At 48.4% G+C, this 22,657-nt stretch overlaps 1 protein-coding gene across 3 annotated transcripts in view; it reads left to right on the top strand.

The window, feature by feature from the left end:
• The first annotated feature begins 284 nt into the window (after positions 1 to 284).
• LOC141166804 (adhesion G protein-coupled receptor E3-like) overlaps positions 285 to 22,657 on the top strand; it is a 212,453-nt gene continuing 190,080 nt past the window's right edge. The window contains exons 1-2 of one of the 3 annotated variants that reach the window (XM_073653853.1): positions 286 to 519; positions 638 to 718. In XM_073653853.1, coding sequence (XP_073509954.1) covers positions 676 to 718 — 43 coding nt within the window. In that variant the 5' untranslated portion in view covers positions 286 to 519; positions 638 to 675. Of the gene's footprint in view, positions 719 to 22,657 lie in introns of all 3 variants that reach the window. The other 2 variants (XM_073653855.1, XM_073653854.1) reach the window with 2 other exon arrangements.

The following is a 22,657-nucleotide window of genomic DNA, read 5'->3' as shown; positions in this document are numbered from 1 at the left end:
ACTTTATAGGTGATTTGCTGAGCAAAGAACACAATTTGGTTGGTAAACAGAGATGAAGCAGACATGTATGATTGTGCCACGTGTCTACATGAAATCATTGAAGCTCTACGTGAATCGAGGGGATCATGTTTGACATTATCTATATCTAATTTTTCATCTTTTTGAATTTCCTTGCTTGTGCTTCATCTATTTCTGTATTGCTGTACTTCTCTTACTTTACTCACTTTGGTAGATCGGAAAAACAAACCCGCTTTTAAAACTTCCTCTTAAATTTACGCAATCAGACTTGAGAAAAAAAAAAGTTAAAATAAGATCACACAGATATGACGGCAAGTGACCGCATATCACGTATACTTAATACAGCATTGTTAATGAGTAGAGCATAAAATACAGTTCCTGGCCGAAGCCTAAAAATATTCATAAGGAACCTCTCATTTTGGAGAACCAGCCTTGTCAGATTGTGTGAAGAACTCAGAGGAGGCACAGAATATTCTGAAGATATTGGACTGATAGGTGGAGGTACGGTGAGAACAGATCTTATTCTACACCTTTCAAAATGGAAATTGATATTTTGTAGACAGTGAGATCTTGTCTACATGACCTAGTGTGGTAAAGCCCCAAATCAATGCATTTATAGAACTTCTTCTGAATGCAAACGAACTGAAGGAATGCAGAATGGATCAGAGGTTCTCCAGACTTGTCCTTCTTCTGATACTCGGTAATACTCTATGTGTGTCTTGACTTGTCTAAGTACTCTACAATTGTCTGACTAGTCACTGTGAACTACGATAAAGGCCACAGATTAATTTTCTGTGATTCAAGAGGTAATCTCATGTTTTTTTAATTTATTTAAATTCTGTAAAAATAGGATAATGTGAATTATTATGGCCTACCAAAGCTGCATTATGAACGGGGTGCTCGGATTTAGTGCATCTCAGCCCTTTAATAAAATATCTAAATAATTATCGATCCATTATTAGAAAAGCAATGTAGGAGTAGTGTCACATCTATCCATAGGTTGCCTCCAGTGCTGTAAACTCGGCTCAACTAATGTGAATAGTGACTCATCTGCAATACTACATACATGAACAGGAAAGTCGTATTTTTTAATCCTGAACAACCCCTTAAACCACTTGGTGTCTAAAGAAGAGTATGCTTGTCAGGAGTGGCAGGCATTTATAGACGCAGCTCCTGCCACGATCTCCACCAGTTAGGCTATATCCACACATCCGTTTCCCTTTTTATATCCATCAAGATTGGACTGGTCTTGCCTACATTTTCCATCTATGTTGCATCGGATTTTCTCATCTTTTTCTCATGCGTTCCTAGGAACTGAACGAGGTAAAATTAACTTTATTTTCCCGTTGACACTTAGCATAGGGCCCTAAATTATAACTTATAGTAGGGTCCCACTGCGCTATGATCAGTACAGACACATAGTAATGTCACAGCCCAAACTGTAAAGAGGAGCCTGCGTGATCGTGCAGAGATCTTTCATTGGCTAAATTCAGGGAATTGTAAGATGCTGACTGCATGGGGTCCTCTCATATTATTGTGGACACTGCATCCTGTGAGAACCCTTGCTATTGCAGACCACCCACAGTACTTTTTATTTTTTTAGTTGAATGACACGTGGGCACATTTGCAGACGCAGGCCTACCCCCCTGTAGCAATAGCATGTGCTACATTTGAATTTCCCATTGCAGTATTGGGATTGAAAGAGATATCGAGTCTGTTAGTCCAACATAGGTGAATGTGATGCGCCCCCTGGGTCGTGGGGTACTCGGTAGCCGGGCCGGTCGATGCTGGGGGATGTCACAGTGGCGGCAACCCGGTCCGTGACCCAGGGCAGTCAATAAAAGGGGTTTTAAAGAAAAGGGATTAGAGTTTCTATATATAATGTTCGTGACGCCACCTGTGGTATGCGGCTATATGGAGCCGCCGCTGCGGTGCAGATCCTCTGGAGCTGATGGTGACGTAGAAGCTTAGCTCCAGGGCAGGAAATAGTGACATTATAGATGTTGCTGTGCAGTGTAGTGCAGGGGATGGCGCAGTTAGTAATCAGTCCACAACTTAATGGCGGTTTCCTCTTATCTTAGGCAGACCGGGGCACGGGTACTAGCTGGTAGTAGAGGTCTGGGCGGCCTGGAAGCAAGTTGGGAATCTACCTTGCCAGGTGAAGTTGGAGGCCTTCCCTTTGCACTAATCTCTTTGACCCTGCTGCTTATAGCTGTGCTGTGGCCCTCGTCCCTGAGTAAATCGTCTTTGTGCTCACCCATATGGCAGGCAGCTCGGGCCTTCCTGGGGTGTCGCTCCCACGTGGCGGTGCTGGGACCTATGTGCTGCTGAGCCTCCGGAAGTCTGATGGCGCCAGGAGACCTGCAGTCTCCTGCCCTCCGGTTTCTGCTGCTGGGCCTTCAGTGCCCCATAACCTCGGATTCTGGTGTCCGGTTCTTCTACGCTCATCTCTGGGGTGAGCTGCCGTGCAGCTCCACTCCCCAGGTCTTTCCTTGCCACTGTCCTGTATTCAACTCCTCTCACTAACTCTTACTTACCCCTCCTCCAGATTCCAGTTGCTAAGGGGAGGAGCTCCCCCTTCTGGTCTGGAGCCAGGAAAGTGTTGCATGCTAGTATACCTGACTAGGGACCCCCTGCTTGCTTCCAGGCATGGCATCACCCCTTGTGAGGGAGGCAATGCAATGCCACTGTGGCAACCGGAGCCCTGGGGTGCCACATTCCCCCCTAGTCAAATTCAGTACTCCCGGACTGAGGATACCTTTTTGAATTAACAATTAACCATAACAATTCACATTACAAATAGTTTACTAAGTCAAAAATTACAAAAAATCCAACCAAAAATTTATAGCAGTCTCTGAGGTGCTTAGTCTTTACGCCGCAATCCGGGAATTGTCTTTTTCCGGATAACTAAAATTTGGCTGGTGGGAACCGCATCAACCCACTTCGTGTATTGTCCCTGGGCGTGGCTTCAGGCACTCTGTTGGTGGGCCTGGTCTTCGGCCACGCCTGCGGTTTATTTTCAAGGCCACTTACTAACTATTTTCAATATTGTCCAATTATCCATAAACTTAACAATTATATATATCCAGGATTATTTAACGGCTACAACTATATAACATATATTTTTATTCTCTTACACTTTAGTTTCTCCAGCGGGCAGGGAGCTGACCTTTAGTACTCCAGGTCGATCTACGTAGTACATTTGTTGTCACTGACCTACCCTGGTCCCTATTGTCTACCCCTGGTGTGGTGGGTTCAGTGTGAACTACACTACGGGTAGTCTGAGGTAACACCGGTAGGCTGGGTAATCTCCTATGAATTCTTTGGCTCACCCTGGGTACAACAGGTTCACTGCTAGCAGAGGGTAGATTCTCCTGATCTGCTGCTGATGAAGCATCTGTCTCTGGGGCCGACTGGTCTTCCAGATGTTCTGGAGCCTCTGCAGCTTCCGGTGAGGCCGCTTGGAGAAAGGACCGGTACCACAATTTCTCCGTTCACCTGCGTCCAAAACCGGGGAAATGCTCCAAGGAATGATTGGACCATTTCCTCCACTTTTTCTGTGAGCTGAGGGCTGTCTTGGTCTTCTTCTTTGTGTTTCAACTGTTCAGGGCATATCTTCAAGTGGTCTCTTGAGACTGCCGTTGAAGTTTCCCCTCCATCTTTACTGATGAGGCACATAGTGTTGAGCCACCCCCGTAGTGTTCGAGTTCGGTTCGGTTCGTCGAACACCCGTGTGTTCGCCGAACTGTTCGTCGAACTGTTCGTCGAACACCTTCGAACACCGTTAAAACCAATGGCAGGCAAACAAAAACACATAGAAACACATAGAAAACACCTTCAAAGGTGTCCAAAAGCTGACAAACTGCTCAGAAGACACAACTAACACATGGAAAAGTGACAAGTACATATAGTCATGCGAAAAGAAAAGAGGTGGAGGAGTAAAAGGAGGGGGAGACACAGATATAGGCATGTCATGCCCTTCTAAAATCCAAAAAGTGAGAAGCCGAGACGGCCAGTCCGCTCCTGCCCGTGCCACCTCCGTGTCGCCGGGTTTGTGCCAGAGCCGCGGTGAACCCTGACGGCCAGCCCCCCTCTCCCAATACTGGTGCCTGTCCGCTGGTGGGTCGAGAGAGCCCCCCTGTGGTGGAGGCAGCTCTAAGCTTTTTAATTTAAATTGTCCCTCTAATTTGAATGAATACACTTTAAATCCATTTACAAGGATCTATTGGAGGGCAAGTCTCATGCCAGCAGCCGCGTAATTCCAGCTCCAGTAGCGTCCACTAAAGCTGCTGCAGTTAAAAAGCTTTTATAAGGATCGAGCTCGGCTGTCCACCGCAAGGCATCCTAGTGCCAGTCCCAGCCCCTATGCCTTGGGGTGCCTCCTGATGCTCTTCACTGAGTATCCCGTGGTCCCGAAGCATTTCCTTTGAAAAAATTAAGTGTCCAAACTACAGGTGGTGTAGCTTGCTTAACAGCCGGGATAATCCGCTGACTAGCAGACACTGCTACTAGGCACAAAGTATTTCCTGGGCTAGATGCAGTTAAAAATTTGTAAGTAGATACTCTCGTTGGATGCTGAGAAAGCATTCCATAGAGTCTCCTGGCACGCCATATATGATTCTCTTAAAAAGCTTGGGGTAGGGGTCTAGGGGACCCTTTTATAGCCAAAATCACGGCCCTGTATCACAATACGTCACCTAGGCTGAAGATAAATGGAACTGTAGCACCGAGGGCTCGGTTGCTACAGACGTATTGCACCTCACCCAGAGGTGTGATATCTCACTCTCAGATAAGGATGGAGTGTGGATCAGGACCCGACACCTGCATGCATTACACCACATTGCCGTGGGGCAGGGCGACCAATATGCCCCTGAGATGGGCACGACAGTCCCTGTCCCTGGCTGGAGTGGGGGGAGGGAACACTGAGGAAGGGGAACCCTGCAGTGCAGGAGCAGGGAGGAAGCAGTTCCTGGGTGCATTGAGAAGGGAGTATAAAAGGTGGGCACCATCTTAGTTCAGTGCAGAGAAGTCTGAGCAGAAGTGGCAGGGAGCAGGGGCTCTGCATGAGCTCTGCTCCGGAGGCGGGCCTAGTAACAGAGGCCCAGGCCTGCAAGAGGGAGAAGGAAGGAAGAGGAGCGGAGAAGGCTCCAGGAACGAGGAATGAAGGGATCCCAGGGGTGCGGACGGGCGAGTCGCCACCGCACGCCCGAATCCACCTGCGTGGAGGGGTCAGGCCAAAGGGGGAGACCGGTCCCCGAACTAGTGGAGGCAGGAAACGACCCTCAGCTAGAAACCGGAGGCTCTGACATTTTATGTGGCGCAGCCCCTTGCTCCACCCGCTAGGAAGGCACCACATAGGGTCAGGGAAACTGGCGCCAAGTTTACCAAGAGGAGGCCCGAGGCAGCCGGACAGAAGTGTTGGTAAGAAAGGCCAGACAAAGGACACACAAAGGGGGTCCTGTGAAGCGCTCCAAAGTTATCTGGGAGTTGTCTGAGCCCCTCACCTGGTGAGCACAGTACGACGTGGGCAGCCGTTACCTGCAGACGTGGTCTGGATAATAAGAACTGTGAGTAAAGGCCCTGAACTGCATCACTGACTCCGTGTCGTTACTGCTGCTGCCCTGCACCATCACCCCCATCCTCCGCATACACTGCCCTGAGGCTATACTCCTCCTGTGGGGAGTTATGCTACGCTCTGCTGCACCCACAACACCAGCCTTAGCGGTCTGCCCTGTAGCGGCGGTTCACTCTGACCGCAATCCACGGGTGGCGTAGTCGGACATTTAAACATCAAAACCACATAAATAGTTCCGCCACTGGTTTGACCGCCCTGAGCCACGGAACCGGATCGCCGCCACGAAGACTACAACCACCAGCATCCACCAAAAAGGGTCCGGCTCCGGGTGTCCCAAGGCCCAGGGGGTGCGTCAGAACATTTTCATCACCTTTCACAATCACCAATGGGACAAGGCAGGGATGTCCTCTGTCCCCTCTCTTATACATCCTAGTGACGGAGCACCTGCTCTCATCAATTCGCCATAACCCCAATATTAGGTGGATTGAGGTGGGAGGCACCGAGTACAAGTGCTCTCTATTTGCTGATGATGTCCTAGTATATATCACTCAATCACATATATCCATCCCTGCTGTTATGGCTGAAATAGATCACTTTGTTACATGGTCAAATTTTAAAATCAATGCAGCGAAGTCTGAGGCCCTCGATGTCTCCCTCCCTAAATCCATATAGGATTCCATCCAGTCCAACTTTCCCTTTGCCTGGCCCTCACAGGGTATCAAATACTTAGGAATTCCTATTCATAGAGACCTCTCCCATCTATGTTATCTTAATTTTGGGCCCTTTATTGAACAATTCCATACAGACCACGGTTGGCAAGTTAGAACTGTAAGATTCACTACGTGAACCACTGGTGTTTTGTGGAAAAGCACATGTACACCGCGTTCCAAATTATTATGCAAAAAGTGTTTAGGAGTGATAAGGGAAGAATTTGTTTGTTTGTCAGTTAAACTCATTGATGGTGATGTGTGTCAGGGCTCTTTATATCACTGTAAGCAATTGCAGACACCTGTGCTAATTAGTTTGGCAGGTGTGTCCAATGAAAGGCAAGACTACTTAAGAAGGCTCTCTCACATTATTAAGCAGCCTACATTTTCTGCCAAAATGGGAAAGAAAAAGGATGTGTCGGCTGCTGAGAAGCAACAAATTGTGGAGTGTTTAGGTCAAGGCATGACTACAATCAACATTGTGCGATGATCAGGATGAAGTGTCTTGGCAATCAAGAAGTATGTAGCTGATTCACAGTACACACGTGTGCGTGCTGATAAGGGCAAATTGAGGACTCTTTCCTACAGGCAATTACGTCAGGTTGAAACAGCAGCGGCAAAAAAGCCTTGTCATAGCAGCAGACAAGTTTTTGAAGCTGCTTGTGCCTCCAACGTCCCCCGAACAACAAGATGCAGGGTCCTTCAGAGGTTTGCAGCTGTGCATATGCCATCCTGTCGACCTCCTCTATCCACTTCACACAAGCAGAAACGGCTCCAGTGGGCCAAACATTACATGAAGACTGATTTCAAAACTGTTTTGTTCACGGATGAGTGCCGTGCAGTGCTCGATGGTCCAGATGAATGGAGTGGAGGATGGCTGGTTGATGGACACCCCACGCAAACACGGCTACAGCGCCAACAAGGAGGAGGTGGAGTAATGTTTTGGGCTGGAATCATGGGGAGAGAGATTGTCGGCCCTTTTAGGATCCCTGAAGGCGCTAAAGATGAACTCCATAATGTATGTGGATTTTCTCAAACAGCACTTCCTGCCATGGTTCAAGAAGAAGAACCGTGTATTTCACAGCAAGATCATTTTTCTGCATGATAATGCACCATCTCATGCTGCACATAAAACATCTGCATCTCTGGCTGATATGGGCATAAAAGGGGACAAACTTATGGTGTGACCCCCATGCTCCCCTGACCTCTACCCCATTCAGAACCTTTGGAGCATCATTAAAAGGAGTGTCTATGATGGCGGGAGGCAGTTCACATCTAAGCAACAGCTCTGGGAGGGTATTCTGTCCTCATGCAAAACAATTGAAGCAGAAACCATCCAAAACCTGACAAATTCAATGGACGAGAGAGTTCAGAAGCTCCTTTCGAACAAGGGTTCCTATGTGAAAATGTAACATCACCTAGAATAAAGTTTTGAGTTGAAAACTGTTTGATTTCAGTTTCTAACAACCTGCTAATGCTTATAATTTCAAAAATGACCATTTTTTTGGTCTTTATTAAAATGAAAAGGTTGATCGAAAAGTTTGGGGGATCTAAGAGTGTGGCAACCCAGTAGTCATGATTACTTCGAATTCTGACAATATGAGGGTCATGCTGCAGGTAGTGCAGCAAGAAGGCACTTATGTGTCTTGCGCATCTCGGAGCCCCAAAATTATTTTCCGGGCTAGATGCAGCTAAAAATTATTTTTAATTTTAAATCTGGTGAAGCTTATTATAGATGGCCTAATAGGATCAGTGCTGCACACTGCTACAAAGCCCAAATTATTTTCCAGTCAAGATACAGATAAACATGATTAGTAATTTGAAAGCTTAAAACGGTTGGTAGGGTGATTTTAACCAATCATCAAGCTTTTACTCTCCCCAGGATGACACAGGGGTAGAAAAGTCGTTTCGGATCCATGATTTGTTCATCTTTATGAACGTGAGTCTGTCTACATTATCAGTGGAGAGCCGCGTGCGCTTATCTGTCAGCACACCACCAGCAGCGCTGAACACACGTTCAGACAGAACGCTGGCTGCGGGGCATGACAAGATCTCCAAGGCGTAAGTGGCTAGCTCCGGCCATTTATCCAGATTGGAAGCCCAAAAAGAGCAAGGGTCCAGTGACACAGTCGTGGCTTCAATGTTTACTTGGAGATACTCCTGTACCATCGTCTCTAGGCGTTGACTATGTGTCAGACTTCTTGTCTCCTGTGGCCTTGCAAAGGATGGGCTAAAAAAGTGGTGAAATGATTCCGCAAAATTGATGTTACCAGCAGATACTGTGGTTCTGTTACGGTTTGAGTGCTGAACACTTGACGGTCCCACGGTTGGCAAGTTGGAACTGTGAGATTCACTACGTGCACCACTGGTATTTTGTGGAAAAGCACATGTAAGATTCTGCAACAGTCTCTGCTGATACTCCTGCATGCGTGCATCCCTTTCTATGGCAGGAATAATTTCTGCAAATTTACTTTTGTACCGGGGATCTAACAGTGTGGCAACCCAGTAGTCAGGATTATTTCTAATTCTCACAATTCGAGGGTCATGTTGCAGGTAGTGCAGCAAGAAGGCACTCATGTGTGTTGCGCATCCAGGAGCACCAAGTCCCTGTTGTGTTGGTGGCGAGGTAGCAATCATGCTTCCTTCCTCTGTCCTCTCCCCCCAACCTCGCACAACAGAAATGTGATCAAGGTCTCCCTCATCTGATGAGTCTTCCATCAGTTCGTCCTCCACTTCTTCCTGGGCTCCTGCACCTTCCTCACTAGTTTGGCTGCTACCATGCGCCCTGGTAAAATCATCTCCCCCACCCTCACATGCCTGCCGCCTTGGTGCTGCCGACCGTCTGGACCTTGCAGATGTTAGCCCTTCCGCATACAACTCCTCCTCCTCTACTTCCTCCACCTCCTCTTGTGCCACCACCTGACTCCGAATTCTGTTTAACATGTGCTCCAGCATGTAAATCACCGGAATAGTCATGCTGATAATGGCATCGTCAGCACTAAACATCTTCGTCGCCATTTCAAAACTGTGCAGAAGGGTGCATAGGTCCCTGATCTGAGACCACTCCTCCAGCGTGATTTGCCCCACCTCTGAATCTCGTTGGCCCAGGCTATGCATCAGAACGTATTGCACCAGGGCTTGTCGGTGCTGCCACAGTCGCTGCAACATGTGCAGAGTTGAATTCCACCGGGTAGGCACATCGCATTTTAGCCGGTGAAGTGGCAGGCCCAACGACTTCTGTAGAGATGTAAGTCGCTGAGCTGCGGGATGCGAACGGCGGAAGTGAGCACACAGCGACCGTGCCCTCTGCAGAAGGCCATCTAGTCTGGGATAGTGGGCTAAAAATTGCTGGACAACCAGGTTCAACACGTGAGCCATACAAGGCACGTGTGTGACATTGCCCCGGCGAAGGGCCGCACCCAGGTTTGCAGCATTGTCGCACACGGCCTTCCCTGGTTTCAGGTCCAGTGGAGACAACCATTCATAAAATTGGTTCTCCAGAGCTGACCACAACTCCTCAGCTGTGTGACTCACATTTCCCAGACATTTCAATGTAAAAACCGCCTGATGACGTTGAGCCCTACTGCCAGCATAGTAAGGAGGTGTGCAGGATCCCTTCTGCGCAGTTAGAAAGCTTGTGGCATGACCAGACAGGCTTTGGGTGCAGGTGGAAGACCGAGAGGAGGTTGAGGAGGCAGAAGCAGTGGAGGAAAAATGACATAAAGAGGATTGACGCACAACTCGTGGGGACGGCAAGACTTGGACAGCAGCCCCTTGTCCTGCTGTCACCATAGTTACCCAGTGCCCAGTCAGCGACATGTAACGCCCCTGTCCATGCCTACTCGTCCAAGTGTCTGTGGTGAAATGCACCCTGTCACACACAGAGTTTCTCAAAGAAGCGGTGATGTTGTGTGCGACATGCTGGTGGAGCGCAGGCACACCTTTCTTTGAGAAGTAGTGCCGACTGGGCATCTGGTACTGGGGCACTGCGACGGACATAAGGTCTCGAAAATCCTCTGTGTCCACCAGGCGGAAAGGCAGCATTTCTGTAGCCAAGAGCTTGCAGATGGTGAAATTCAACCTCTTAGCTTTCTCATGGCTAGGAGGAAATGGTCTTTTACTTGTCCACATCTGAGGGACCGAGGGCTGGCTATTGTGCTTAGACGGGGTTGATAAGGGTGTCCCCGGCAAACTGCCGGTCTGTGAGGAAGATGCAGGCGGACATGTTAGGTTGCCTTGATCCAAAGGTGGTGCTATCGATGTCGGACAGCGCTCAAGACCAGCTGGTGTTACCACCTCCAAAGAAAATGATGACCTGCCAATCACGCTGGCTGTTGCGGGTAAAGAGGTGGCAGGTCTGCGCCCCAAAACAGGTGTGACTGCTGTCCCCCCAGTCACAGAGGATGAAGAGGCTGCGGATGCACAAGATATGGCAGACGGTGGTTGGCCCGGCCGGCTAGACCGCATTGTAGCACACTGAGCTTCCCACTGCAACTTATGCTTCATGTCCATGTGCCGGTTCATGCATGAAGTACTCAAACTATGTATTTTTTGGCCTCTACTTAGCTTTTGCTGACAAATGTTACAGATAACACGAGTTGGGTCATCTTTATCGATCTGAAAAAATGCCCAGGCTATGCAAGGCTTAGCACCCATGCGACCTGAAGAGCCACCACGACTTGTGGTGAGAGGCAGAGTTGTGTTTGAGGATGCAGTTGTTGACGTGCTTCCAGTACTACGTCTCTGTCCAGGAAGGCGCAACCTGACCTCGTCGTCACTAGCATCTTCCTCCACCTCCTCTGCTGACCTCATCTCTTGGCTGACTGTGGGTTGACAGTAAGTGGGATCTCCGACCTCATCATCATCACCCTGTGCGTTATCACACCCGTCGTCCTCAGAGCCAACCTGTTCCTGCCCTGACAAAAAACTAAAGTTGTCGCTCCAATCAGGTATTTGAGTCTTATCATCGTCTTCCTCATTGTCTCCACCAACAGGAGTTACAGTTTGGGAATGAGGGTCTACATTATGGTCAGAACCTTCTGCGTCTGGTCCTGGATCCGACTCATAAAGATTATGGGCATCAGTGCAGATCATTTCCTCGTCTGGATTCACAGAAGCGCTGGAGTCGACCTCTGATTCCCAGGCTATAGTATGAGTAAACAGCTCTGCAGACTCAACCATCTGTTCTACCTCATACTCAGACGGGCAGCTGGAGATTTGGGAGCTGTGAGGAAGCAAGTGCGATTTGGGTGACACCTTTGAGGACTGGAGTATTTGTGATGTTGAAGTTGATGTGGAGGAGAGCCCACTTAAAGGAGCACTTGATATCCGTTGAAGCACCTGCTGTTTTTGTGCCTCATCTGGAATTTGTAGCGATTGGCGTGACCGTAAGAAAGGGATCTTATCACATTGTCCGCTAAAAGAAGTAGACATTTTAGTTTGGCTGGAAGATGGTCTTTCTTCTGCACCTACCCCACGGACACAACCTTTTTTCCCCTTCCCAACACGCCTATTCCCCTTTCCACCAGCAGCAGGCCTTTTTCCACTCATTTTGGTGGTTAACTAATTCACAACTCTGGAGTTGTTTGCACAAAAAAACAATGGATGGTAACCGAGCAGAGCTGAGTGGCCAAACTGTGGTATTAGGCCAAAACTATTGGCTGGGTTAGATGCAGAAAAAAATTATTTTTAATTTGCAACCTGATGGAGGTCAGTATAGATGGACTAATAGACCAAGTCCCACACACCGCTAGAAGCCCAAATATTTTTTCAGAGCTAGATGCAGAAAATTTTTTTATTCAATTTGCAACCTGATGGAGGTCAGTATAGATGGACTAATAGACCAAGTCCCACACACTGCTAGAAGCCCAAATATTTTTTCAGAGCTAGATGCAGAAAAAAATTATTTTTAATTTGCAACCTGATGGAGGTCAGTATAGATGGACTAATAGACCAAGTCCCACACACTGCTAGAAGCCCAAATATTTTTTCAGAGCTAGATGCAGAAAAAAATTATTTTTAATTTGCAACCTGCTGGAGGTCAGTATAGATGGACTAATAGAATGATGCTATGCCCAAAAGATTTTACTTCACTAGGTGCAGTAAAAAAATTGGTATTCTATACACAGGTGGTATATCTTGCAACACAGATAGGCTACTCCACTGACTAACACACTCTGCAATAGGCCAAAAAGGATTAGCTTTGCTAGATTCAGCCAAATGCTGTGAAAAAAACTTGCACAGCACTGGCACAGTCCTGCCTGGCAAAAACTGATAGGAACTGATGTAACCTAGTCCTGAAAAGGACTCCAATTACAATTAGTCTTTACTCCCACAATCTATCTATTTAAGAGCACAGACCTGCCTGATAAAAGTCGTAGGAAATGCTGTAACCTAGTCCTTAAAAGGACTGCAATCACAACTATTCCCTACTCCCAAGCTATCTGTATATTTGTGCGAAAATTGGCTTGAAATTAACAAGGTATAGCGCACACAGCAACAGCGGTGCCGTCTAACACGCATCTGCAGCAGTGAGAAAATGGTGGCGACGGGGAAAATGGCTTGGTCTTATAGGGCAAGGACATGTGACATACACTGCCAATCACACATGCCCTTGCTTGTGTGAAAAAAAGCACTTCGCTCCGTGTGTGCGCTGCTGATAGGCTGACAGATTGCACCTCCCCACTGCAAATGCGGGAAAGAGAAAAAAAAATGGAGATCTTCATTGTTCCTGCAGAGATCCATCCCCTGCCCCTCCCCCCGCCTCGCTGTACACTCAAACTGCGTATTAACATTAATTTTCATCATTACTGAGAAAAAATCCAGTTATGATTTTGGTGCACGAACAGTTATCGAACATAACCTCGAACAGCCGAATTTTTCTCAAATTGTTCGTGTTCGCCGACCGGCTCGAACACCGCCCAAAACAGCTCGAATTTGAGATTGGCGAACAGTTCGAGTAGAACAACGCTCATCTCTAGAGGCACACCTTGGTGTTATCGTAATTTCAGGGTAGGACGGTGTATGGCTCAACCTCCCACTTTTCATCTAATTTATGGACTCGTCTCTTCCTCTTAAGTACCTGTTCACCAGGTGATAAGGGAACTGCAGGTGCGTGCTGATTGTAAGTTTTCTCCTGCCTCTGTCTCACCTGGGACAAACTTCTCTCAACACATTCTCGCACCTTGCGGTATTGTTGCTGCCGCTCGGTATCCCAAGCGCATCTGGTGATGTCGTTTCTGGTGTTAAAACTCCCATGTCTAAGTCGATGGGTAGCTTACCAGGTCTTGCTCTCATCAGGTAAGCGGGTGTACAGCTGGTGGAGTTCGCCGGGATGTGGTTATATAGGTCCACCAAATCTGGTAACTTCTCTGGCCACAGGCTACGTTCTTCAAGGGGCAACGTCTTCAACAGGTCTGTTACCACCTGGTTCATCTTCTCACACAACCCGTTGGTCTGTGGATGATATGGCGTCGTTCTTATTTTCTTGCAGCCGTACAAGTTACAGAATTCCTGGAACACCTCTGCTTCAAAGGCTGGACCTTGGTCGGTAAGCAATTGTTCAGGGTAACCGTGCGGGCGACAAAAGTGTTGTTAAAATGCTTTGGCTGCCATCTGAGCCATCTGAACTTTCACTGGCACTACTACCAGGAATCGGGAGTAGTGGCCTATTATGTTGAGAGTTAAGACATAGCCTGACCGGCTTGGGGCTAGCTTCACGTGGTCCAAGGCTATCAGTTCAAGTGGTTGTTTGGTGATTATGGGCTGCAGAGGAGCGCTCTGGCTATCGCGGTCTTTCCATCTCAGGTTGTATGGACCATATTCTCTACACCATCTCTCGATTGCTTTCCTCATGCCAACCCAGTAGAATCTCTCACATAGCAGGACTTCCAACTTCTTCCATTCGAAGTGTCCTGCTCCATCGTGGTACGCTTCTAAGACCATTGGCGCATCCCGCCTCGGGACTACCACCTGCCAGACCAGTTTGTGTGTCTGGGAGTTGATGCTTCTGTGACACAGCTTTCCCTTGTAGATGAACAGCTTGCCCTTCTCCTTCCACAACTGTTGGGCCTCCTGTGGAGCATTTGGATCAGGGTGCAAGTCAGCTTGTGTCAGCAACTCCTTTACCAGGCGGACAGCTGGGTCGCTATCCTGCGTCTCTGCCCATCCATGGTGGGGCAATGGGTTAAACGTGGCCTCTCTGTTTGCGGGGCGCTTGTCCCTCACACAGTGGGAGCACTGGGTCACCCCGTGACGATGGAAAGCGGGTAGCTCTATCTCCTCCAGCTCTTCCGGGTCTTCTTCCCCATCTGGCAAGTTGGGCATCCTGGACAGTGCATCAGCATTAGTGTTTTTATGCCCCGTCCGATACTTGATGGTAAACTCATAGTTAGACAGTCGGGCCATCCATCGTTGTTCTAGGGCACCAAGCTTTGCAGTTTCCAGGTGCGTCAGTGGGTTGTTATCCGTGAAGACTGTAAACCTGGAAGAAGCGAGGTAGTGTTTGAAGCGCTCTTTTACAGCCCAGACTATTGCTAAAAACTCCAACTTAAAGGAACTATAATTGTTGGGGTTCCTTTCCGTAGGACGGAGCTTCCTGCTGGCGTAGTAAATCACTCTCTCTCTGCCCTGCTGTACCTGGGACAGCACCGCTCCCAATCCCACGTTGCTGGCATCCATATGAAGTATAAAGGGTTGGCCATAGTCGGGGTAGGCCAGGACTTCGTCTCCAGTAAGAGCCATTTTCAGTCGAGTGAAAGATTCATCTTCTGGTTTACCCCATTTGAATGGAGGTTTCGGGTTCTTGGCCTTCTTGGACTGGCCCACTAAGAGGTCCTGCATGGGTGCCGCTATCTTGGTGAAACCCTTGATGAATCTCCTGTAGTAGCCTACCAGCCCTAGGAACAGCCGCACTTCTTTGATAGTGGAGGGTCTTGGCCAGTCCTTGATCACGGTGACTTTTTCAGGGTCTGGTGCTACACCTTCGGCGCTTACCACATGACCTAGTTACTGCACCTTGGGCTTCAACAGGTGGCACTTGGACGGCTTTACCTTCAGGCCATAACCAGATAGGGCTTCGAACACCTTGGCCAGGTGCTCTAGGTGGTCTTCATATGTCTTTGAGTAGACAATTACATCATCTAGGTACAGCAGGACAGTTTTGAAGTTTTTGTGTCCTAGGCAACACTCCATTAACCACTGGAAGGTTCCTGGGGCATTGCAGAGCCCGAATGGCATGCAGTTGAACTCGCTGAGGCCCATTGGTGTTGTAAACGCGGTCTTTTCTCTGTCCGCCTCTGCCACGGGAACCTGCCAGTACCCACTGGTGTGATCCAAAGTGAAGAAATAGTTAGTGGATCTCAGTGCTGCTAATGATTCCTCAATTATGGGTAATGGGTAGGCATCCTTATGTGTAATGCTGTTAATCTGCCTGTAATCAACACACATCCTCATTGTACCATCCTTCTTTCTAACGAGAACTAATGGAGCTGCCCAGGGGCTACAACTATCTCTGATCACCCCAGCCTCCTTCATCTCCTGTAACATTCCTTTGGCACATTGATTGTGAGCTGGGGGTACAGGCCAGTACCTCTCTTTAATGGGTGGATGATCTCCTGTGGAAATATGATGTTGGACCCCTTTTACCTGCCCAAAGTCTAGTGGGTGTTTGCTGAAGACTCGCTCATATTCTTGGACCATCCGATATACTCCATGCTTTTGGTGCAAAGGGGTGGAGTCAGTGCCCACTTGTAGCTTCAGAGACCAATCCTCCATCTGCCCCTTGGAGCCATTAACCTCCACCGTTTTGGATGGAGGCAAGGGTTCCACTGTCTTTATTGCGTTGTTACTGACAGTGAATAGCTTAGCAAGGGTAGCATACCGGGGTAAATGGACCTCTTTCTCCCCACAATTCAGGATGCTTATCGGTACTCTCCCCTTGCGGACATCGACTACACCTCTGGCTGTCAAGATGGTGGGCCTACTGTCGGAGTACACGGGTTCTACCAGGGCCTGATAATCTTGACCCCTGAGACCTATTGCTGTCCGGCACCATATTAACATTTCACTCCTAGGGGGCATTGCAATGGGGAATGGATCACTCATCCTGACACTGCCAACTTCTCCACCAGAGATATCTACCTGTTGTCTTTTCTTCAGGGCTCTGATTTCCTTTTGAAGAACTCGCTGCTGACTGGAACTGACAGTCTCTGTGACCTGTTGCAACAAAACAATAATTTCTCCAAGACAATTTTCTATCACATTGGTGCCTAAGGTTATCATAGGATGATTTTCTCGGCAATCAATATCAACAATAAACATTCCTTGTGATGGCAATTCTACTCGGCCAACTTTTATGGTCACCTCTTTATACCCCACCTGAGGCAAGGGCTGACCATTGCTGGCATAGATACTAAGATGTTTATCTGGACGGCAAGTAATGTCTGAATCAGTCCAGTATTATTTATAAAGGATATATGGCATCGTTGTCACCTGGGACCCAGTGTCCAGCAGTGCATTCATCGGGTTGCCATCAAGCACAACAGGTAGGACAGGTAGTCCTCCCACGTACTTGTCTCGCCAGCTTTGTGGGCCTGGTCGCCTTAGTCCTGGGGGTTGGCCCTCTGCCCCAGGGGTTGCTCGTTTAAATTACAGAATCTTGTGAAGTGCCCCACCTTTTGACAGTGGCGGCAGATGGGTTGTCAGTCCTGGTCATAGCGATCGCTGTTCCTCACTCTGGTCGGTGGAATTCTTCTCTGTCGTCGCGACGGGATGTCATCTTGACTGGAAGCCAGCTGAATCTTTTCCTTTGGAGACATTTGCATGGCCTACACGGTTTTGGTTAGTGTAGCCACACTTTTGGTTAGCTCCTGGACCTGAAGGCGTAGGTCTGCAGACGGGTCATTTTCTAGGGTCTGCGCGTCAGCCTCCACAGGTGCCGGGGAAAAGGGCGCCACCTCCTGGTGGTAGGTGATAGCTGGGTGCCGGAGGGATGCAGTGCCACTAGGGGTTGATTTTTGCAGCACCCGGATGGCTCGGTCTTTAAATTGCGCAAAGTCCAGATCAGGGTTTTGCAGAGCCATAATGCGCAGCTGTGTCCGGTGAGCGTTAGACAGGAGCCCCTCAGTAAACTGCTCAGTCAGCAATCTGTCCTTGTCTCGCACACTGTCGGGGTCTACCTGTTTGATGGCCTGCAGGTTTAGAGCATAGTCCCGTACATTGTCCTGCACCCTTTGTTTGCACCCGTAGAACTTCATCTTAATTTCTGCTGCGGTGCGGGTGTCAAAGGTATCCTTCAACCCGGCCAGTATTTCCTTAACAGTGCCTTTGTCCCTGCCCGGCCAGGACTTCACTTCTCTCTGGGCTGCACTGATTAGCTGGCCTATGAAGATGCTGACTAATTGCTCCTCAGACAGGGGGTACACTTTAAACAAACTGCGCAGTCTCTCCTCAGTCGGTCAGGGTGTGTGACTCCCCTGAGTACTGGGGCAACCACGCCGCCCCCGATATATACGGCATTGATAATGGCATGACAGTGGCGACGGCAGCGCCTGCGGCTGAATCCTCTCCCAGGTTGGGCATCTTCCTCCCCCCTAGTGAACCTCAGCCAGGTCCTGGGTGTCTGCTGACGTACTAGTATGCTGCTCTGCAGGTGGGAGGGATCGCTTACCCAGCGTTTCCGGATCGGGGCCTCTTTCTTCCCCTCGGTGGATGGCAAATGACGTGATGACACAGTTCATTAAAGTCTATGGCACACAGGACTCGGTTATACCGGGCTTCGTGAATCCTGTTGGTGACGCCAAGATGACGCGCCCCCTGGGCCGTGGGGTACTAGGTAGCCGGGCCGGTCGATGCAGGGGGATGTCACAGTGGTGGTGACCCGGTCCGTGACCCAGGGCGGTCAATAAAAGGGTTTTTAAAGAAAAGGGAATATAGTTTCTATATATAATGTTCGTGATGCCACCTGTGGTATGTGGCTATATGGAGCCGCCGCTGTGATGCAGATCCTCTGGAGCTGATGATGATGCAGCAGAGTTGGTTCAGCTCTCCACAGGCAGAGCTTAGGTCCAGGGCAGGAAATGGTGATGCTATAGATGTTGCTGTGCAGTGTAGTGCAGGGGATGGCGCAATTAGTAATCAGTCCACAACTTAATGGCGGTTTCCTCTTATCTTTTCTTGCGGTGGTTAGGCAGACTGGCTAGCTGGTAGTAGAGGTCCGGGTGGCCTGGAAGCAAGTTGGGAATCCACCTCGCCAGGTGAAGTTGGAGGCCTTCCCTTTGCGCTAATCTCTTTGGCCCTGCTGCTTATAGCTGTGCTGTGGCCCTCGTCCCTGAGTAAAACGTCTTTGTGCTCACCCGTATGGCAGGCAGCTCGGGCCTTCCTGGGGTGTCGCTCCCACGTGGCAGTGCTGGGCCCTCTGTGCTGCTGAGCCTCCGGGCATCTGATGGGGCCAGAAGTCCTGCAGTCTCCTGCCCTCCGGTTTCTGCTGCTGGGCCTTCAGTGCCCCACAACCTCGGAGGCCTGTGTCCGGTTCTTCTACGCTGCTCTCTGGGGTGAGCTGCCGTGCAGCTCCACTCCCCAGGTCTTTCCTCATCGCTGTCCTGTATTCAACTCCTCTCACTAACTCTTACTAACCCCGCCTCCAGATTCCAGTTGCTAAGGGGAGGAGCTCCCCCTTCTGGTCTGGAGCCAGGAAAGTGTTGCATGCTAGTATACCTGACTAGGGGACCCCTGCTTGCTTCCAGGCATGGCATCACCCCTTGTGAGGAAGGCAATGCCACTGTGGCAACCGGACCCCTGGGGTGCCACAAATGCGCATTTCTGCTTTACTCACACAGTGGTTGGACCTGAGAATCATACATTTATTTGCTATCATACGGATAAGTGATCAATATTCTTTATGTGAAAACAACTTTAAACTTTGAGGCTCCCCCCAAATTCTCAGTGAGACGATACAATTGAGGAGGCATTTTTAACATCGATGATGTGCTGCACCAGCCTTTCTATGGTTGTACCTGTTGCAGAATTTAGGTTTCAGCAGAATCATGAGCACTTAGACATTGTAGGAGAATAAACTTTTTGTTCATCTGGGATCACATCATTTCAGGTAAGAGAAGAGAAACGAACAAAAGTGAGAGGTCGTACAATAGAGAATATAATAAATGCACATTTGAAACAAACTCAAACCACACAGCATCATCTTACAACCGCTCTACTATCACAGAGTGGAGAAAGATTAGTGGTGAAGAAGATGCAACTTTTCAGACATGCCTGATTCATTAACAGGCCATTAAGAGACCTTAGAGATGTTGGCCACTGCTTTCCATGTTGCTCTCATGTGCACTAACTCCCGAGGATAAGCTCTTCACCTAATACCTTGCTGTCCCAAATCTTACTGTAACCTGAGTCGTAACTTGAGCCATAACCTGAGCCATAACCTGAGTCGTAACAAAGCTGTAACCTGAACTATAACCTCACTCATAACCTGAGCTGTAACCTGGGCTGTAACTTGAGCTGTACTCTGAGCCATAACCTGAGCTGTAACCTGAGCCGTAACCTGCGCTGTAACCTGAGCCGTAACCTGAGCCATAACCTGAGCTGTAACCTGAGCCGTAACCTGCGCTGTAACCTGAGCCGTAACCTGAGCCATAACCTGAGCTGTAACCTGAGCCATAGCCTGAGGTGTAACCTGAGCCGTAACCTGAGCTGTAACCTGAGCTGTAACCTGAGTCGCAACATAAGCTGTAACCTGAACTGTAACCTGTCTCATTATCTGAGCTGTAACCTGGGCTGTAACTTGAGCTGTAACCTAAGCCATACCCTGAGCTGTAACCTGACCCGTAATCTGAGCTGTACCCTGAGCCGTAACCTAAGCCATAACCTGAGCCATAACTTGAGCTGTAACCTGAGCCATAACCTGCACAGTAACCTGAGCCGTAACCGGAGCCATAACCTGAGCTGTAACCTGAGCCATAACTGAGCCATAACTTAAGCTATAACCTGAGCTGTAACCTTGGCTGTAACCTGAGCAGTACCTGACTCATAAACTGAGCTGTAACCTGGGCTGTAAACTGAGCTGTAACGTGAGCTGAAACCTGAGCCATAAGCTGAGCCATACTCTGAGCTGCTCCTCTGGTCACATGACCTCTGCCTGAAAATTCCCTGTGATGTCATTCAGATTCTCCCTCACTTTCTGGCTCTGGAAACTAATAGGATGGGCAGGGCTTTCCGCATGAGTGGGCGGGACTGCATTAGGCAGAACTCACTCTGCTGTACTCCCTTTATAATGCCAATGTATTCAGATCTCTTACTAATATATACAAGTGCATCTCACAAAATTAGAATATCATCAAAAAGTTAATTTATTTCAGTTCTTCAATACAAAAAGTGAAACTCATATACAGCTGTGGCAAAAATTAACTGCAAAATTTTCATTTTCTCTGATTTTTGTCTTTATAGGTATATTTTTGAGTAAAATGTACATTGTTGTTTTATTCTATAAACTACTGACAACATGTCTCCGAAATTCAAAGCTAAAAATTTTGTATTTATTTGCAGCAAATGAGAAATCATCAAAATAGTAAAAAAGAAACAATAATACAAAGAAAACAAGTTCTTATTCATTTAGAAACAACAATACTCATGTTTTAACTCAGGAAGAGTTCAGAAATCAATATTTGGTGGAATAACCATGATTTTAATCACAGCTTTCATGCGTCTTGGCATGCTTTCCACCAGTCTTTCACACTGCTTTTGGGTGATCTTACGCCACTCCTGGCACAAAAATGTAAGCAGTGCCATGGCTTGTGACTATCCATCTTCCTTTTGATTGCATTCTAGAGGTTTTCAATGGGGTTCAGGTCTGGAGATTGGGCTGGCATGACAGGGTCTTGATGTGGTGCTCTTTCATCCACACATTGATTGACCTAGCTGTGTGGCATGGGGCATTGTCCTGCTGGAAAAAAACGTTCTCAGAGTTGGGGAACATTGCCTGAGCAGAAGGAAGCAAGTGTTTTTCAAGGGTAACCTTGTATGTGGCTTGATTTATACGTCCTTCGCAAAGATTAACCTGCCCAATTCCAGTCTTGCTGAAGCATCCCCAGATCATCACCGATCCTCCACCAAATTTCACAGTGGGCGCAAGACACTGTTGCTTGTATGCCTCTCCAGGTCTCCATCTAACCATTAGATGACCAGGTGTTGGGCAAAGCTGAAAATTAGACTCATCAAAGAAGATTACCTTACTCCAGTCCTCTATGGTCCAATCCTTATGGTCTTAGGCAAACTTCAGCCTGGCTCTCCTTTGCTTCTCATTGATGAAAGGCTTTTTTGTAGCTTTACATGACTTGAGGCCTCTAGGAGCCTGTTCCGAACTGTTCTTGACGTGCACTTCACCCCAGCTGCCATTTGCCTTTTCTTTTGTAGGTCACTTGATGTCATCCTGCGGTTGCTGAGTGACATTCGAATAAGATGACGGTTATCCCGGTCAGTGGAGAGTCGCTTTAGCCCTCTGCCGGTCTGTAGCTTTGTTGTCCCCAATGTCTGCTGCTTGACCTTGTTGTAATGGACTGCCGTCTTCAAAATTTTAAGGATGGAGGCAACTTGACGCTCACTGTATTCCTCTGCTAGTAAAGCCAGAATTGAGCCCTTCTTTTCCTCACTCAAGACTTTTCTTTTCAACTCCTTTGGCATGGTTAAAAGTTATTTTTTCATTCAAATTACTTTTGGGCTATTCCTAGCACTTGTTTTGCCATCCAGCTTGTCCTATTGCAAGAGGATTGTGAAGACCACAGCAGTGTTTTTTATACTTTCCCTTGTTACATACGATTTGGCTCAGGTGACACCTGCATTCACTACACCACATTTCCGGGGAACAGGGCGAGATTGCTCCTACGGGATAGCACAGTCCTTGGTCCCTGGCTGGAGTGGGGGGAACCACCTAGAGAGGGAGAACCATATAGTGGATGGGGTGGAGGACGTAGATCAAGGGAGCACTTCAGAAGGAGGTATAAAATAGAGACACCATCTTAGATCAGGAGTCAGTTCAGTCAGAGGAGGAGAAGTGAAGGAGCAGAGGCTCTGTATGAGCTCTGCTCCAGAGGTGGGCCTAGCCTGTGAGGCCCAGGACTGAAGGAGAGAAGAGAGGGGTGGGAGCAGGAAGGCTCCAGGAACCGAAGGGACCCTAGGGGTACGGGCCGTGCAGAAGGCCACCCGTACGCCTGCTGCTACCCGTAGGTAGAGGGGTCAGGCCAGATAAGGGGAACGGGTCCCTCAACTAGCGGAGTAACAGCAAGGTTCAACTAGAAACCGGAGGCTGCAGCACTTTATGTACCGTAAGCCAAAAGTCCACACCAGTCTC

The sequence above is a fragment of the Phyllobates terribilis genome, unplaced genomic scaffold, assembly GCF_046119375.1.
Source record: "Phyllobates terribilis strain yellow unplaced genomic scaffold, ASM4611937v1 Scaffold_11__3_contigs__length_659146591, whole genome shotgun sequence".
NCBI lineage: Eukaryota > Metazoa > Chordata > Amphibia > Anura > Dendrobatidae > Phyllobates > Phyllobates terribilis.
The sequence above is the reverse complement of the archived record's forward strand: the minus strand, read 5'-3'. Positions and strand labels throughout refer to the sequence as shown.